This window comes from Nomascus leucogenys, chromosome 4, assembly GCF_006542625.1.
Source record: "Nomascus leucogenys isolate Asia chromosome 4, Asia_NLE_v1, whole genome shotgun sequence".
Lineage (NCBI taxonomy): Eukaryota > Metazoa > Chordata > Mammalia > Primates > Hylobatidae > Nomascus > Nomascus leucogenys.
In genome coordinates, this window is record NC_044384.1 from 140636995 (window position 1) to 140655771 (window position 18777).

The 18777-nt window shown below is 43.9% G+C and overlaps 1 protein-coding gene and 1 long non-coding RNA gene across 3 annotated transcripts in view; one reads left to right on the forward strand and one right to left on the reverse strand.

Annotated features, from left to right (window-relative positions):
• The window catches only part of PINX1 (PIN2 (TERF1) interacting telomerase inhibitor 1), a 75293-nt gene extending 71213 nt beyond the window's left edge, over positions 1–4080 (forward strand). The window contains exon 7 of one of the 2 annotated variants that reach the window (XM_003271429.4): positions 3102–4080. In XM_003271429.4, coding sequence (XP_003271477.1) covers positions 3102–3614 — 513 coding nt within the window. In that variant the 3' untranslated portion in view covers positions 3615–4080. The remainder of the gene's footprint in view (positions 1–3101) is intronic. The other variant, XM_030812390.1, reaches the window with a different exon arrangement.
• LOC115834832 overlaps positions 1–18777 on the reverse strand; it is a 44071-nt gene that overhangs the window by 3543 nt on the left and 21751 nt on the right. Inside the window, exon 2 of the long non-coding RNA XR_004029826.1 lies at positions 888–945. This is a non-coding gene — a long non-coding RNA (uncharacterized LOC115834832). The remainder of the gene's footprint in view (positions 1–887; positions 946–18777) is intronic.

An 18777-nucleotide genomic window follows, 5' to 3' on the forward strand; every position in this document is an offset into this window, starting at 1 on the left:
GCACTCATTAGCACTGAAGGAAGGGAGAGGACCGTGAGGCTTCCTGTGAACAGACAAGGCCAGTCCTGCTTATTTTGTTAGGTTGGTGCAAAAGTAATCACGGTTTTTGCCATTAGTGGCAAAAACCTCCTTTAGCTGAACAGCAAGCACTGGAATTTAAAAAACAAAGAGAGACATTTCCTGAATCCCTGAGCTTAAATCACATTTGGCAAGATGATTAACCATATTTCTTGGTAGTATTTTATATGGAACCAGAAGTTTTCAAGTTGGTCTTAAATTTGTTTCATTAGTTTTTGGAACACAGTTAGCAAACAGACATTCTCAACACTTATGAAGCAGTGAATGTCGCATTTAAATATTACAGATATTATTTTTTGAGGTTGTATTGTGTGTTTAATGGAAATGTGGGAAAATGCAAGTTATTGTCATTTCAAAATGCTTAGAAGTAACTTGTTTTTCTCAATACTTGTTTACTTTGATAGAGACTAGCTGTAAAAGCGTTAGTTTTCTTGAAAAGATGTGTTTATTTTTATGTGATGCCATGGTCAAGAATGCAGAAGCAGAAATGTAGTGAAACTGAGTTTCTGACTTTGGTGTATAAAAGATGAGTCCTGGCCATTGCTCCTGCAGGAGTCAGACTTTCAACGTATTTTTCCTTTGAGTCCATGGTCTTGAAAAATAGGCACATTTCTGTGATGTGGGAGGGTGGCTACCCCTCCGTTAAGCAGCTCTCTCTAGCCAGTCATTGTGTGGCCAGCACTTTGTTGGGAAGAAGTAGGACTCAGGTGCTGGCCCCTCTCTAGCCTGTCTCCATGCCCTGCCAAGCCTGTGCAGTGGCCCGTGCCTATTAAACTTACATCCCAGGAGTTGATTATGAGCATACTTACTTTCTGGAGTTAGGAAGACCCACTGAATTCAACAAGTGACTCAAAAATGTTGTATTTCCTGATAATAAAAAATGTGATTAATACCAGCAATTAGTTCTTGTGATTAAAATCAGGAATTCACAAGGTAATAAATAGATGAGCAAGGTAAGGAGTCATAGGATTCGACTCAGATGTGAGTTCCAACCTCACAAATACATTCCAAAAGAGTGGCCTACAGACTGCAGGCTCTTGTAGTGCTACGAAACTGTCAGTGAGACTTATGTTGCATAAATGAGCCAGCCATCGTCACCGACTCTGTGTGGCTATGAGGGTGACTGGTCACTGAGCCTGTCCCCGTGTGGCTGTGAGGGTGCCTGGTCACCGAGCCTGTCCCTGTGTGGCTGTGAGGGTGCCTGGTCACTGAGCCTGTCTCCGTGTGGCTGTGAGGGTGCCCGTCTGTGGGAGGCAGGATCTTTCTCGTTCATGAGCCTGGGATTGGCTTGTGCCAGGAGAGCCTTGAGAAGATCCTTCATTCTGCTGTGCAGCATTTCAGCTCTTTTTCAACATTTGAAGAACAAAAAGACAAATCTCCTGGGGCAGATTTTTTTTATTTTTCTCAAAATCACCCCATGGAATTCCAGCACAAATTGAATAGTAATAGATAAAATTAAAACCTCTTCCCAAAACTCAGTTGATTTATTGATTTTGAAATTCCAGAATTGACCACATGATTTTTTTTTTTTTAATGTACCCTTTGGTGAAAGCTGTCTGAGGCACTTGCCACTGAAGGCCCAATTGTCCATTGATATATAATAATATCGTTTCTGCTGGAACTGCAAATGGGACATTATGTTGGATTCCACTGAGCTGGTTTTTGAGGACCACTGTGTGGAGACAATACAGGGTCTGTTTATAGGTGGTTTGTAATTCAGTTACCTGCACAAGCAGAACCTTGCCATCCAAGTTTAGGATCATTAGTAGAATCCTGATTTGGAGATTGCTTTATTCCGGAGCCCTTTCCCACCCTCCCAACATGAAAGCGTGGAACACCCAGCCTCTTCTTGTGAGATAAATGAGTGTGAAGGAAGAAGCTGGGTGACTATGAAAACCTAAGTTTAGCACGATTGCTTAATGACTTACTTCCAGAGTCTCTGTGGGCAGAGTTGCTGCAGACATTGATTTGACTCCGAGCATATTGCTTATAGTCTTCAACCCGAAGGCACTTCCTGCCTCACAGGCACGCCTCCTCACCTTACTGCCAGCCTCAACCCAAATGGCGATTCCAGCATCTCATTCTTTATCCCAGCCTCTCCCCTTAGGAATTTTCTCTCGCTTTTCAAGCTTTACAGCAAAACGTACTTTCAGATATATACATTTTTCACATTTTTTCTTATAGCAGATACTACCTGACAATGCGATATACTCATTTAAAATTAAAATCCAAATCCCAGCTGTTATGTGTGAGTAACTCACATTTAAAAGCAGCCCAAACACAGTCCTGGGTATCTAGTTTTTGTTAGGGAAGGAGGGGGCATTTCCCTACTCCCCACCCCCAGCTGAGGGAAAGAAGCCCCCAAGCTGGCCCGTTCGTGCAGGGAGGAGGCTGAGACACACAGAGTCTCCACTCTGTCCTCCCTTCAGGAGCAGCTGCCAGAGCGGCCACACTCCACCTTTGGGGGAGAAAGGGTGCCCCCCGGAAAGCCAGGTTCCAGGGTAGAATGTAGCTCCTGTCCTCATGGAAGGTTAACCTATCCAGGTGGAGTCTTAAGTTTCAGATCAACACAGAGGCCCATGTAACCCATAATGAAGGTGAAATCAGTGTCTAACAAAATCACCAAGCTCTGGAACACCAGTGTCCCTGTTTCTGATAGGAGATTCTGGGATCTTAGTCACCACAACACTTGTTTCTAGGGAGATGTTTACTCAGAATTCCATCGAGGCGGCTTGCCTGCTCCCTTCTGACATTAGCTGCTGCCTGTCATCTGCCACCCCACCTAGTACTCAGCTGGAGTGTGTGGCCGCCTTGCTCCGGGCCTGCAGTTCAGGCCGACCAGAAGGGAGAGAGGCCAAAGGGAGCTTGGCACTCAGCCTTGTCTCCCAAGCGCCGGGTGTGGGTGCCGGCTGAGCGCCGGGTGTGGGTGCTGGGTGTGGGCGCCGGGTGTGAGTGCCTCCTGGGTGCGGTGAGGGGTGAACAGTTGATGCTTACCTGCCTTTTAACTCTTCTGCCCACCATAGGGCGATGCCAGTCCCTCCACTCCAGATGAGAACGAAACCACGACAACCAGCGCCTTCACCATCCAGGAGTACTTTGCCAAGCGGATGGAAGCCCTGAAGAACAAGCCCCAGGTTCCAGTTCCAGGGTCTGACATTTCCGAGACGCAGGTGGAACGTAAAAGGGGGAAGAAAAGAAACAAAGAGGCCACAGGTAAAGATGTGGAAGGTTACCCCCAGCCTAAGGCCAAGAGGCACACGGAGGGAAAGCCTGAGAGGGCCGAGGCCCAGGAGCGAGTGGCCAAGAAGAAGAGTGCGCCAGCAGAAGAGCAGCTCAGAGGCCCCTGCTGGGACCAGAGTTCCGAGGCCTCTGCTGAGGATGCAGGGAACCGTGTGCAGCCGCCTGAGGGCCGGGACTTCACCCTGAAGCCCAAAAAGAGGAGAGGGAAGAAAAACCTGCAAAAACCAGTAGAGATAGCAGAGGACACTACGCTAGAAGAAACGCTAGTGAAAAAGAAGAAGAAAGATTCCAAATGAATCCTTCCCAGCTGGGGCCTTCCGACCACTAAGCTGTCAGGGCGCTGCGGGGGCAGACACCTCTGGCCTGAAGTCAGAGCAGAGTTCACCCCAGAGCGCCTGGACGCATCTTGTGACATGCCCATGGGCTGCCGAGTCCTGCCCTGTCGCCACATTTCCCCCAAGTTACATTCCCAGGAGGACCTTTTTAATGTTCTAAATCGTGGCTCTCAGACACAAATAAATTTTTTTGTAAACTCTGAGCCCTTCGGCAAGAGAGTTTAATTATAATCATTACAAATACATGCATTCGTGTAAGTGTACACACGTGTGTGTGCATGCGTGCGTCTATTTGTGTGTGTGTGTGTGTGTGTGTGTGTGTGTGTGTGTGTGTGTCACTACCTCCATTTGCTCTGGGTTCCCCTCAGTAACAATGAATGGTGCTTTCTTCTGAAAGACTCAGCCTAATTAAAGGATTAAGAGGCAATAGCTTGGATTCAGATTGTTCTTTTTGTTCTATAGCCAACCAACATTTTTGCCAAGTAGAAATTATATGATTACATTCCCAAATCAGAGAGGTTTTTTGTTATGTTTTGGTTTTGATGGGGAAACGTGTTAACGCCCTCCCCTCCACTAAGCAGTGGCAGCCGACTGTTCTGAGCGCTTCCCCCGCCTCTGCCAAGCTTCAGCAGTGGACAGACTCAGGGCCAGTGTCATCTCTCAGCTCTCACAGGAGGACTCTTGCCGTTCCTGTGCCGAGTGTGGGTACTCTCATATGTTTCCCATTGGGGGTCCTTCAGAAAAAATCACCTAATTCTGATTTATCTGTCACATGGCTGTAAATAGTGACGTATTCGTCATGATCAGGAGGTCCTCAGAAGGCTTAAGAAACTGAGAGGCTAAGGCCGTGAAACTAAAGTCAGTCTTTGGATTCGGACTGCCTTATGAAAGTCCTTAGAGCAAAAGACACCTTTCAGCCCTGCTCCCAGAGTAGTGTTGCAGCACCATGCTTGTACTGCCCTCACCTGCCGTGCCTTGGGCCTTCTCCCTGTGTGGCAGCCGAACTTTCCCTGTGGGTTCACTAGGATGCCTGCAGACACTTCACACCATCCCTCGGACACAGGAGAAGAAAACGCTCAGCTGAGGTTCTGGAGTCCAGCCCTGCCACCTTCCCAGCCCTGTGTCTGCCGTTCTGCCCTCTGCGCCGCCTTCATCTCCTCCTGCTATTCCTCTTCATCCGCATACGCGTTTATTCCCTCTTTCTCATGTTCCCCTCCTAGTTCCAAATTTCCCTGCACCCCCTTTCCCCAGGTCCCCATGTCCCCAGCCTACCATGGAGGCCTTGAGGCTGCCTGGCCCTGCCGCCCAGGCGGTGTGTTGTCCTCCGTTTTGATGCAGAGATTGTGGCTGGTTACGGGAACTCAAACTTGCCCCCAATTCGGTGACCTTTTCCTCTTGATTTTAACTCTCAAGGTCACACATTAGATAGGAAGAAGCAGGGTGCCGAGATTCTTGAAATGTAGAGAAAATACATGAAGGACATTTGGCTGTAGTCTCTAAGGATACTGCGCAGTGCTATTTGTTTGAAAAGACACACACACACACACACACACACACACACACAGAGAAGAGTCATGAATATAGAGCCTGATGACTCGTCTCCGAATTTTTCATGTCCCCCCGAGGTTAGAATCCCAGGCTAATAAAGCCTCAGAGGTTTCTGAAGTCACTTTCTCCACAGAGGGCACATGCCCAAATTCTCTCTGCCTGTCTCATCTTGCCTGTGAAACCAGGGATCCGGAAAGAAGTGGAAGGCATGGAACCTAAGGGGAGCTAACTTTCAAAAATAAATAGATGCTGGGTTTTTTTTTTTTTTGGCCTTTTGTTTTAACTTCCTTTACCAGTAAAAATTAGAGCCAGGAGAGTATACCAAATTGTGTGCAGGTGTATTTAGGAGGCAGGTGGAATGCATTTCGGTCAGACATGAGTGCAGGGGCTGGGTGGGAAGACCAGAGGAGGGAGGTGCAGAAGGGAGCTGGTAGTTCCTGGAGTTAGGAATTCCAAAGCAGCTGGACTGTAAGATTGTTCACTTGCAACTGTTGTTTTTTTCTTTTTTTTTTTTTTTTCAGAGATAGGGTCATTTTCTGTTGCCCAGGCGGGAATGCACAGGCCTGATCAAAGCTCACTGCAGCTTCGAACTCCTGGGCTCAAGCAGTCGTCCTGCCTGAGCCTCCCCGCAGCAGCTGGGACTGCAGGCATGTGCCACCACACCTGGCTAATATTTTTATTTTTTCTAGAGACACGGTCTTGATATGTTTCCCAGGCTGGTCTTGAACTCCTGGCCTCAAGTGATCCTCCCGCCTTGGCTTCCCTAAGTGCTGGGATTACAGTTGTGAGCCACTACACCTGGCCCACATGCAGCTTTTACTGAGAGAATGTAGAATGTGGTGATGACTGTTTTCATAGGCTGGAGAAAGGCCTCCTGAATATTTTGTTTGTTTGGTTTCTTTTGTTTTTGTTTTTAGGAGAGGGAATCTCATTCTATAACCCAGGAGGGAGTGCAGTGGTGTGATCTCAGCTCACTGCAACCTCAGCCTCCCAGGTTTAAGCGATTCTCCTGCCTCAGCCTCCTGAGTAGCTGGGATTACAGGCACGGGCCACCACGCCTGGCTAATTTTTGTATTCTTAGTAGAGACAGGGTTTTGCCATGTTGCCCAGGCTGGTCTCAAACTCCTAAGCTCAAAGTGATCTGCCCACCTCAGGCTCCCAAAGTCCTAGGATTACAGGTGTGAGCCACTGCTCCTGGCCCCTCGTGAATTATTTTAATAATTGAGTGGGCAGCCTGAGAATGAGTCACATGCTTAGCAAAGAGCAGATTTGTTCCAAAGGAGGTGGAGACTCTCTTTTCTCTAGATACCCTCAGCTTTCATTTTTCTGTCTGTTTTTCAGTCCACTTGGTTTTCTGGATCTAAGTGGAAATCAGAACAACAAAACAAATACTCTGCATTTTATGCTTGATACTTTAAAAATGAGTAGCATATGAACCCTGTTTTTGCCTTGAATTATTTCACCAGGTAAAAATACATTGATTTTAGTATTATTCAGTGCTTTCCTTGGTTCTTTCAGTTTAAAGAGGAAAAGTAGGCTCCCAAGAAAATATTTGTCCACTGAAGAGACTCTTCCGCGTTGTCCTGCAGCAACCTTCTCTCCTTTTCTGTTAATTTTAATGCATTATTATTATTATTGTATGAGGTCTTGGATGCCTGGCCTTATTCCAAGTACTTCAAATAAGCCAACTCATTTAGTCCTCAAACAACCCAGGAGGTAACCATTATCATCACCCCTTTTACAGAAGGGCCTCGCAGCCTTTTAATTTATTTATTACTATTATTATTTTTTGAGATGGAGTCTCGCCCTGTCACCCAGGCTGGAGTGAAGTGGTGTGATCTTGGCTCACTGCAACCTCCACCTCCCAGGTTCAAGTGATTCTTCTGCCTCAGGCTCCCAAGTATCTGGGACTACAGGCATTCACCACCACACCCAGCTAATTTTTGTATTTTTAATAGAGACAGGGTTTCGCCACGTTGACCAAGCTGGTCTCAAAGTCCTGACCTCAGATGACCTGCCCGCCTCGGCCTCCCAAAGTGCCGGGATTACAGGCGTGAGCCACTGCGTCCAGCTTTCAACCTTTTTATAACTAGACTGATGCTGTTCCCAGAGGCCCCGCGATGCCCCAGCCCACTATCTACTGTAGTCACAAACCCACGCCCTTTTTCCTCCATCCTTGCCACAGCCAGTTCCACCTGCAAAGCTCCCGATTGCAGATGCTCTTCACCTGTCATTGTTACTCTTAATTGGGAATGGATTCGAAAGCAGCAGGCAAACTGCAGAGAGTTTCACAATTAATTTGAGTTAGTATGATTCGGAGGAGCTATAGCAAATACTTTCAGGTATGCTGCACATGAGACATTCTCAATGGATTTTCTTTTCCAACTTAGTCAAGAGGTGGGTGGGAAATTGGGTGAGTTGGCTTCTTAAACACTGTCTGCAAGTCTGAAAAAGAATGTTTTCAACTTGTAGAAAATATTGATGCTTTTGAGAGATGAAATCCCAGTGAGCATCTCTTTCCTAGCGGAGGCCATCCCTTTGCCTCCCTCCTCCTCCACCTGTTCACTGACTGGCAGACACACGCTGAGACCTGTTTACTGAAAAACAGCATCAGAAAAGGCTTTCGGCACGGTCTGTCCAAGTGATCTCAGCCCTTGGATCAGCAGGCAGCAGCTGTACGTAGATTGGAGTAAGAACCTCCTCGTCACCGCCCTGTTTATCTTGCTGGTTCTGCAGCTGCTGCATTTCAGAGCCTGTTGTGCCGGCAGGCAGGGCAGGAGGTCAGGTCGGGTGCTCGGTGTGTGATTTTATAGTGCTTGATTATTAATGAGCAAATTAGTACCGTGTCCTAGTAAAGTCGATGACTAAACTCCTTGCATAAAAGTGTCCGATCTATTTAGGAAATACTGAGTATACTGCAATGACTTAAAGCCTTCATGGAACCAGTAAAAGGGAGGAATAAGCCAGAGAAAGATGGCAGGTAAAGAAGAGTGGGTGGGGCCGGGCCTCGCCTGCCGTGGACCGGTGGGTAGGCGGCTGGTGCAGGCTGCGTGAGGCGCACTTCCTCCCACCTCAGCTGCCTGTTGTGCAGGCATTAGCTATGAACTTTTAAGGAAAGCAGCAGTGAAGTCTTTAGCTAGGCGGGAGAATTTTGTAATCAGTTATAGCTGAAATTTTCTGTTTGTATGTTCTGTGTTGTTTCCTTAGAAAAAGGTGCATGGGTGCTGAAAGCAGTTATTTGTTCTGAAAACATTTATTGAACACCGACTCCGGGCTCCAGGCCAGTTGACAACGGAGTGACTGACGCATTACAAAGCCTACCCACATTCAAGTTCTATGAATGTGTGTCATTTAGAAGGTACTGCCATGTCCTGGATTAATCTCAATACATTTATGCCCGGGATGCAGCCTCCTCCGCCGTGGCTAGCAAGTGGCCTCTCCCCTTTGGCATTCATGCATGAGCTGTGAGAAGCTCTTTGCCAGCTCATTTGACTTGAACCTGAGGAGGAACTGTCTACACTTAACAGCATTTCTAACTCTGTGATAAATTCGCCAAATTATAGCATGTGCCTTCCTCCACATAGAATGCATTAGAAATGTGTTTCGCCTGCGTGGAATGGCTCTTAACAGGTCAGTCTGAAGATAAAGCCCAGCTTCCTCCCGCCTCTCCTGTCTCCAGAGGATCTACTGAGTGTGCAGATGGGGTACACAGAGATGGGAGAGGAGAGGTGGCCTCCAGGTAGCCTCCCTCCACCCACTAACTGGGGATGCCCCTCGAACCTGGATGGAACAAAAACAGGTATCAACACACATTTGTTACATGGAAAACTGCTGAAGGCAAACTCTGACTCCGGCCTTCAAACCTTAGAGAATCAAGGTCTTGAGCAATCTAGAGTGACCCCAGCACCTTGATGGAAGGAAGCACCCTCGTCTTCACCTTTGTGAGGTACGTGGCAGCCCCAGTGAGTAACTGCATCTCAGACCGTTTAGTCTCCTTCTCTAACTGTGTCGACTCCATGCAGCTCCTAAGCCTCCGCCTTTTCTGAATACTCCTTGGCTCCTCCTCCTCCTGCGGTCAGCTAAGTGTGGGAAGATGGGACACCCTTGAGTGTTTCTGAGCCATCGGTTCTGTCCTCTCACTATCCATTTTCTGTATACATCTGCATGGCCGGCGTTTCTGCTGCCTTCTGTGTGATTCTCACGTCAGCATCTCTGTCCCCACTATTCTCAAGCTTTCGTCTTGTGTCTCCAGCCGACCGTCCAGAGGGCCTATCAGATTCAGTGGGTCTAAGAGGAACCCATCCTCTCCAGGCTGCCTCCTGCCCCCCGTTATTATGGGCACCCCATGCTCTTGTTCATTCTCACCCCAACATCAAGAGGCGTTATCAGCAGTCCAACCTAATCAAGTGTCTGCCACCATTGTACACTAGGTAGGTCCTCACCTTCAGGAAGCTCCCAGCTCGACACCCCTCTGTCTGACCCCTGTCTGGACAGTGCTGCCCTGCACCTCCCATTGTTTCCTCGGTAATGCTGCTCCCCCGGACCTGCACTCCCGGCTCTGCCTCCTGCCCGCAGTCCCTCCCCTGGTGCATATCTGTGGCTCCGACCAGGCTTCCCTTCTCCAGCCACTGGCTTCAAGGCCCACCACAGGTGCCATCCACTTCTCCAGCCTGTCCTGATCCGGCCCCCCGAAGCAATCTCTCCATTTTCTGAATTTTCATAGTGCTCTCTGTGCTCATCAAAGTCTACTTGTGTTTTGGGGTATGTCACTTTCCCCATTCAACCCTAGGACCTCTGAAGGGAACCTTCATCTTTGTATTCCTATAGCACCAGGACAGTGCCAGGCACAAGGAAGGTACAGGTTGCTCGCTCACTGTCTCTCTCTCTCTCTCTCTATCCCCCTCTTTCTCTCCTCTTTTTAAAGTAGAGACAGGGTCTTGCTTTGTCACCCAGGATGCAGTACAGTGGCACAATGAAAGCTCACTGCAGCCTTGACCTCCTGGGCTGAGGTGATCCTCCTGCCTCAGACGCCTGAGTAGCTGGGACTGCAAGTCCACATCACCATGCTCAGCTAACAGGATTCTTAAATGAATACAAATGAACAGACCATACCCAGGCAAGAACCCGTGTTCTGAAGGCGTCAGGTATATCCCAGGATGAAGGTGTCTGACCAGGGATGCTCTCCTGTGGCTACACGCCGCCCCCTGCACTTGGGGTTCCCTTGACTCCCAGCACTGCATTCAGTAGATGAGACCTCTTCACCCACCTTGCTTGAAAGCTTTATTCTGAATTCGTCTGCATGTCTCCCTAGGTTTTCCTTGTAACTGTCCCCTGGCCACTGGGATCTCAGCAGACTCATTCCCAGGGCCTTGTTTTCAAGTCTTCCTTGACCAAAGGGTGGTTGTAGGATTAAATGAAATGCGTCTCAGCAAAATACCTGACAGCAGGCGTGCAATGCGTTTTTCTTCTCTCCCTCCACACATACAAGAGGAGAAAATGAAAAGGAAGTGCTGCAGAGGATTTTTAGGGCAAGGAAATTATGATCCTAGAATGCTGGACACATGGCATCATATATCCATCCAAACCCATACAATGTGCATGTGAACTGTAACATCACTGTGGCTGTGGGGGATGGTAATGTGGCGATGTAGCTTGATCCATTGTCACAAATGTACCACTCTGGTGGGAGGTGTTGACAGTGGAGGAGGCTGTGCCTTGGTGTAGCAGAGGTGGTATATGGGAATTCTCTGTACCTTTTAATTTTGCTGTGAGCCTAAAGTGGTTCTAAGAAAATAAAGTCAATGCTGGACGCATTGGCTCACATCTGTAATCCCAGCTGTATTCATTTTCACGCTGCTGATAAAGACATATCGGAGACTGGGTAATTTACTAGAGAAATTTAATTGGACTTACAGTTCCACGTGGTTGGGGAAGCCTCACAATCATGGTGGAAGGCAAGGAGGAGCAAGTCCTGTCTTACATGGATGGCAGCAGGCAAAAAGAGAGCTTGTGCAGGGCAACTCCCCTTTTTAAAACCATCAGATCTTGTGAGATCCATTCACCATCACAAGAACGGCACAAGAAAGACCCGACCCCATGATTCAATCACCTCCCACCTGGCCCCCCACCAACACGTGCGAATTGTGAGAGTTACAAGATGAAATTTGGGTGGGGACACAGAACCAAACTATATCATCAGCACTTTGGGAGACCAAGGCAGGAGGATAGCTTGAGGCCAGGAGTTCAAGAGTGGCCTGGGCAATAAAGTGTGACCTCCAACCTGGGCAACGTGGTGAGACCCCATCTGTTACAAAAAATAAAAATTAGCTAGGTGTGATGGCACGCACCTGTGGTCTCAGCTACTTGGGAGGTTGAGGTGGGAGGATCACTTGAGCCCAGGAGGTCTAGACTGCAGTGAGCCATGTTTGTGCCATTGCACTGCAGCCTAGGTGACAGAGCAAGACCCTGCTTCAGAAAAAAGAAAGTCTTTTTCAGAAATGCCAAGTGCTCCTCACATGATAGTAGCGAACCCAGTCCTGGTCAGGAGGGTAGCTTCCATCCTCTCTCCGATGAGGAACTGGCACCAGCAGGCCCCGTCCTCTGCAGAGCCATCCCTAAGGCTCCTGAGCCACTTTTTACCTGCTCCTGTGACTGTCACCCAGGAACAACAAGCTCCAGGATGTGCCACAGGAAGGTGTGTCCAGGTCATCCTGGAGACAGCAGAGTCCCAGGGAGGTTCAGGGCTTGCCACTGGAGGTGGTAACCTGTGCAGGCCCTCGGCAGGACCGGGGTGTGGGCACAGTGACTCAGACTGCTCAGGTGACAGGCTTCAGGTCCTGCCCTTGCCCAGGACTCCTAGGCAGCCCCAACAGAGCAAGTTAATTGCAATTTAGCCTGGAGGGATTACAAAATCCTGTAGCGATGGGCAAGGCCCTTGCAATCTGCGATGAACAGCTGATGTTAACTGAACTGGAAGAGGGACAATCAGAGTGTATTCGGGACACATGAGGCAGTAGGTCTTCCAAATCAGGGGACCCTTCCCGGCATTCATCCCTGAAACAAGCAGTCCTGCTCAGCACAGCCCCGTAAGAGCCGCATTCTTAACGCTCTTCATTTTTTAGGTGGAGAAACAGACTCAGAGTCAATAAGTACCTTGGCCAGGCTTGCCAGTTCATAAAGGGGTGGCAGAAGGCTGTGACGTCCATCACCCCAGGCTGGCCCCCCCACCAGGACTAACACCTTTTTCATCCTAAAGATGTGATGGGGACTATGTTTTATTTTTGTTTTTAATAATTGAATTTCTTCTGCATGTTATTTAGTCCATTTTGGCATGTAGTGTACCTTTGTGCTAACTGCAGTGTAATTCATGAGTTAGAGGAGAGATACAGAAAATGCTGTGGGAAAACACCATCAGATGTGTTCATTCAGCCATTCGTTCCACAAGCTTCAGTGGTGAAGGTTCTGTGCTAGGGGCTGGGAATACAGGTGTGAAAAGACATGGTCCCAGCCCTCAAGAGCTCACCATTTAGCTAACTGTGTCACTAAAGTTGGAAAAACAAAGCCATGTGCCTCCTTTGGATAGTCACAATTTTATGTATCCAAATTCAAAAGGATGCTGTCAGCCTTAAGAGAGTTTTCAAGCCAAGGAATGCTCATTTGGTGTCCAAGGCAGCGAAACCCCTGCGCGTGAATGCACAGGTGTGAAAGCTCAGAGTTAGAAGAAGCTTGTGCCCGAGTACATTTTTCTCTTCACAGTGAAGTTCAGGAATGATGACTTTGAACCCCTTTGCTGGGGTTTGACTTTTTGTGTTTTGTGTTTTGAGTTTTGCTTCATGGACCTTGGATTTTAGAACTGAAAGGAAGCTTAGAAATTTCACCAGAGAGGTGCAAAACAAGGCAATGATTGGATGCAGAACAACCTCAGACAGAAGAAAAGGGGTGGGTGGCATCTCGTGACCTCTCCCTGGACTGGGGTCTTCTTCTGGCTCATTCCTGAGGGGTGCCAGGCAGCAAAGACCGCTTGGCTGCAACTCTACTGACTGTGACACTATGTGAGTCTTGAGTTTCAGGAACCCCAGTCCCTGCATTTTTCATTCCTAGTGGTTGACCAGGATGGTGGGAAGAGGTTATGGTAACCAAAGAGGCTACTTGATATGTATGTCTCATTATCATTACTAATCCTTTATTGAGCTAGATGTTTTAGAAGTATTTTCTAGGCCCGGTGCAGTGGCTCACGCCTGTAATCCCAGCACTTTGGGAGGCTGAGGCAGGCAGATTACGAGGTCAAGATATCAAGACCATCCTGGCCAACATGGTGAAACCCCATCTCTACTAAAAATACAAAAATTAGCTGGGCATGGTGGTGCATGCCTGTAATCCCACCTACTCAGGAGGCTGAGGCAGGAGAATCGTGTGAACCCAGGAGGCGAAGGTTGCAGTGAGCTGAGATCACACCACTGCACTCCAGCCTGGTGACAGAGCAACACTCCATCTTAAAAGAAAAAAAAGAGAAATATTTTCTAATTTATTTTCGGAGCAATGTATAGGTACTTCTGATTACTCTGATTCTGGGTATGAAAAAAATGGGACTCTGGTTGATTGACATTTTCTCAAGGTTACACAGCTGGCAAACAGCCAGGTCAGGACTGGAGCCCACACCTGCGTGACTCTAAAATGCCCACTCTTCTGTGCTACAACAGCCTCCCAACTATTCCTTAGGGTCATTTTGTGAACATGTTGTGGGGGAAAGCACAACGTATTCATCATTCAGAGCTTAGTTCAGCAGCCACCCGCTTCCCTAACACCCTGGTCTGGGCTGGATGTCCCTCTCCTGCACTCATGGAGTGCTGAGTGCATGCTTATCACAGGAGCAGCTTTCCCTGCTCTGTATCCCAACACCTGGTACTGTCTGTCCCCTAATTCATGTTTAAGATATACTTTTAATAAATAAATTTAACAAATAAATGATGAAATGAGTAAGTGGGTAAATGAAATTATTTCCTCGTATTTCTCTATTTTTAGGCAAGTGGGGCCTTTCAGCGTGGTAAGTGGGCACCTGCAGGCTAAAGAAATCTGTCTACTGCTCAAGATTGCATTTATAAAATCAGACTTATTAAAGTATAATTTACAAACAATAAAATGCACCACTATTAAGTGTGCAATTTGATCACTTTTGAGAAGCATATGCAGGTGTGTAATGACCACAACTACTACGATATAGAACATTTCTATCTGCCAGTATGTTTCCTCAAGCCCCTTTACAGTCAGTCCTCTCTCCGCCATGCCCTTGCCCCTTGCAACCGCTGATGTGCTCTTTACCATTATAACTTTATTGTTCCCAGAATCTCATATACATGGAATGACTCCCACTTAGCATAATGCTTTTGAGATTCAACAATGTCCATAGTTTTTATTGCTAGCTAGTTTCCATTGTATGGATAGATGACAGTTTATTTACCAGTTGATGAACTTTTGGATTTTTTTGCAGTTTTGGACTCTTGGGCCTAAAACTTCTATGAACATTGAAATACAAGTCCTTCTTGGGGCATACACTTTCATTTCCCCTGGAAAATGCCTAGGAGTGAACAGGTTGGGTCATGTGATAAATGTTTGTTTAGTTTAGAAACTGTCAAACAGTTTTCTAAAAGGTACCACTTTCCATCAAGAAGTTCATGAAAGTTCTGTGTGCTCTGCAACCTCCCCAGCACTCGATATTCTCAATCATTTTAGTCATTCTAAAGCATAGCGGTATCTCATTTTGCTTTTGGTTTGTATTTTCTTCTGGTTAGCTAATAATGCTGAACACCTTTTAATATGCTTATTGGCCATTCTTATATCTTCTTTTATAAAGTGTCCAAATCTTTTGCCCGCATTTTCCTTGCATTTTTCTCTTATTATTGAGTTTTAAGATGATTGTTCTACATAGAAACCTCTAGAAATCTACCTAAACCACCTCCCTGAACTAATAATGGATTTAGCATGCTTACAAGATACAAGAACAACACACAATTTTCATACTTTAATGAACTGTTGAAAATAAAAATTAAAAGCACAATATTTGCCTGGCAAGATAGCTCACTCCTGTAATCCCAGCATTTTGGGAGGCCAAAGCAGAAGGATCACTTTGAGGCCATGAGTTTGAGACCAGCCTGAGCAACATAGTAACACGCCATCTCTACAAAAAAGTTTTTAAAATAGCCAGGCAAAGTGGCGTGCACCTGTAGTCCTAGCTGCTCAGGAAGCTGAGGTGGGAGCATCACTTGTGTCCAGAAATTTGGGGTTACAATGAGCTGGTTGCAGCACTGCACTCCAATATAGATAACAGAAAGAGATCCTGTCTCAAAAAAAAAAAAAAAAGCACAATACCATGTACAATCACTTTTTAAAAGATTAAAATACTGAGGACATCAACAAAATGGCAGACCAGGAAGCTCCAGGCCCTTATTCTCCCATAAAACTTCAAATAAACAGCTATAGACTGACTAAAATCACTTTATAGGAGCTCTAGAAACCAACCAAAGATCTGTAGCAACCAAGCGAATACCAATGAGAAAAAGGCCACACTCAGAATGGTAGGAAATTCAGTGTTGTTTTTACTTGCTCATGTCTCACCCATGCACTGAAGTCCAGAGGAACAGGACCAATTTTTGACTGTCTCCCTTGGGCCAGAAAGAGCAAAGTGCAAATTGTTTGTATAATTCTCGCCTATCTGTGGGATGTCCAAGAAACCAGTATCTGTCTCTCCTGCCTCAGATGGAAGGGTAGCATAGTTTGGAGCTTAGGCTGAAAGCCTCAGAAGGAAGTGGGGTGCACCATGATGTGTGAAAACTGAAGGGGAACTGTAGATCTGAGGACAACTGTGAGCAAGAGATGATGGGCAGAGGAATACAATAGGCCATCTAAGGCTCTGAGAAGAAGCTGAGGTGGGACGCTTTGGGAAATTAAGACATTTGAAAGCAGCCAGAAGAAATGGGGAAATACACACACATAGGCCCAGATAGGATGCATGCCCAGAAGACCTGAGCAGCCCTTAAGCCTTTACCCCGGGCTGATCTTTAGGTTCAGGGGCTTCATAATAAATAACTCTAGTCTTCCAAAATTGGAAGAGGTGTTCTTCAAACGTCCATTTGATTACAAGACATACAGAGACACAGGCAAACATGGTCCATTCAAAGGAACAAAATAAACCTCTAGAAATAGTCACTGAGGAAACACACAGAGTACTTACTAGAAAAAGGCTTTAAATGACCATCTTAAATGTGCTGAAAGAGTTAAAGCATGGGCAAAAAACTAAAGGAAATCAGGAAAACTATATATATAGTTATATAATATATCATATATATATTATATATGTTATATAATATATTATATATTCTATATAGTTATATAATATATTATATATTCTATATAGTTATATAACATAATAACTATTATATATAGTTATATAACGTATAATAACTATTATGTATAGTTATATAACGTATAATAACTATTATGTATAGTTATATAACGTATAATAACTATTATGTATAGTTATATAACGTATAATATATATTATCTACGTTATATAACGTATAATATATATTATATATAGTTATATCGTATAATATATATTATATATGTTATATAACGTATAATGTATATTATATATGTTATATAATGTATAATGCATATTATATATGTTATATATACTATATGGTATATATTATACATAGCTATATAATATATATTATATATAGTATATATAATACATAGCTATATAATATATATTATATATAGTATATATTATATATGTTATATAATATATATTATATATAGTGTATATATAATATATAGTTATATAATATATAATATAGTATATATTTTATATATAGTTATATAATATATATTATATATAGTTATATATTATATATAGTTATATGTAGTTATATATTATATATAGTTATATAATATATATTATATATAGTTACATAGTTATATATAGTTATATATTATATATAGAATATATATTATATAGTTATATTCTATATTATATTAGAATATATATTATATATTCTTATATAATATATATAGTATACATAGTTATATAATATACATTATACATAGTATATATTATATAGTTATATAATATATATTATATACAGTATATATATTATATTTAGTTATATAATATATAATATATAGTATATATAATATAGTTATATAATATATATTATATATAGTATATATATTATAGTTATATAATATATATTATATATCATTATGTATATTATATATATATAGTGGTGAAAATAAAAATTAAAAAGCACAATACTTGCCAGGCAAGGTAGCATGTGTGTATATATATATATATATATATATATATATATATACACACATATATATGTATATATGTGTGTATATATATGTATATATGTGTACATATATGTGTATATATGTATATATGTGTATATATGTATATATAGAGAGAATATATATATACACACATACACTGTATATAGAGAGAATATATATACTATATATATAAACAAAATTAGAATATAAACAGGGAGATGAAAATTATATATTTAAAAAAGAACTAAACAAATTCAGGAGCTGAAAAATACTTAAGGGTATTCAAAAATTCACCAGAGAGGCTTAACTGTAGCCTAGAACAGAGGGGGAAGAAAGCAAACATTGAATTTGAACACCAGTAATTTGAAATTATTAAGTCTGAGAACAAAAAGGAAAGAAAAAAGATGATAAAAAATAAAAAAAATGAGCCTAAGGGACTTATGGGACCTGAAGAAGTAGACCAATATACACATTATAGGAATTCAAAATAGAGAAGAGAGAAGGGGATAGATTATTTGAAGAAATAATGGCTGAAAACTTCCCAATTTTAAGGTAATACATGGAAATACAAATCCAAGAAAGTCAAAGATTTTCCAGTAGGATAAACCCAAAGACACCCACACCAGGATGCATTATAATCAAACTGTTAAAAGTCAACAAGTTTTGAAAGCAGCAAGAGAGCAATAACTTATAATGTACAAGGGATCCTCAATAAGACTATCCGTGGATTTCTTAGCAAAAAAAAACCTTACAAGCCAAAAGGCAGTGGGATTATATATTTTAAGTTATGAAGTGGTGGGCGGAATTTACCAACTAAGAATTTAATCTCTGGCAAAACTATCTTTCAAAAATGTGGGTGAAATTAAGACATTTCTTGGTAAACAAAAACTCAGGGAGTTTATTACCGCTAGACCTGCCCTACAAAATTATTTTAATTTTGGTTTTTAATTGTTTTTATTTTCTACAGGATTTGTAAGGCAAATTTATTAAAATAAATACAAATCTATAATAATGGAAATAGACTGGCCACAGTGGCTCACACCTGTAATCCCAGCACTTTGGGAGGCCAAGGCAGGTGGATCACCTGAGGTCAGGGGTTTGAGACCAGCCTGACCAATATGGTGAAACCCCATCTCTACTAAAAATACAGAAATTAGCCAAGCATGGTGGTGTGCACCTGTAGTCCCAGCTCCTCAGGAAGCTGAGACAAGAGAATTGCTTGAACCCAGAAGGTGCAAGTTGC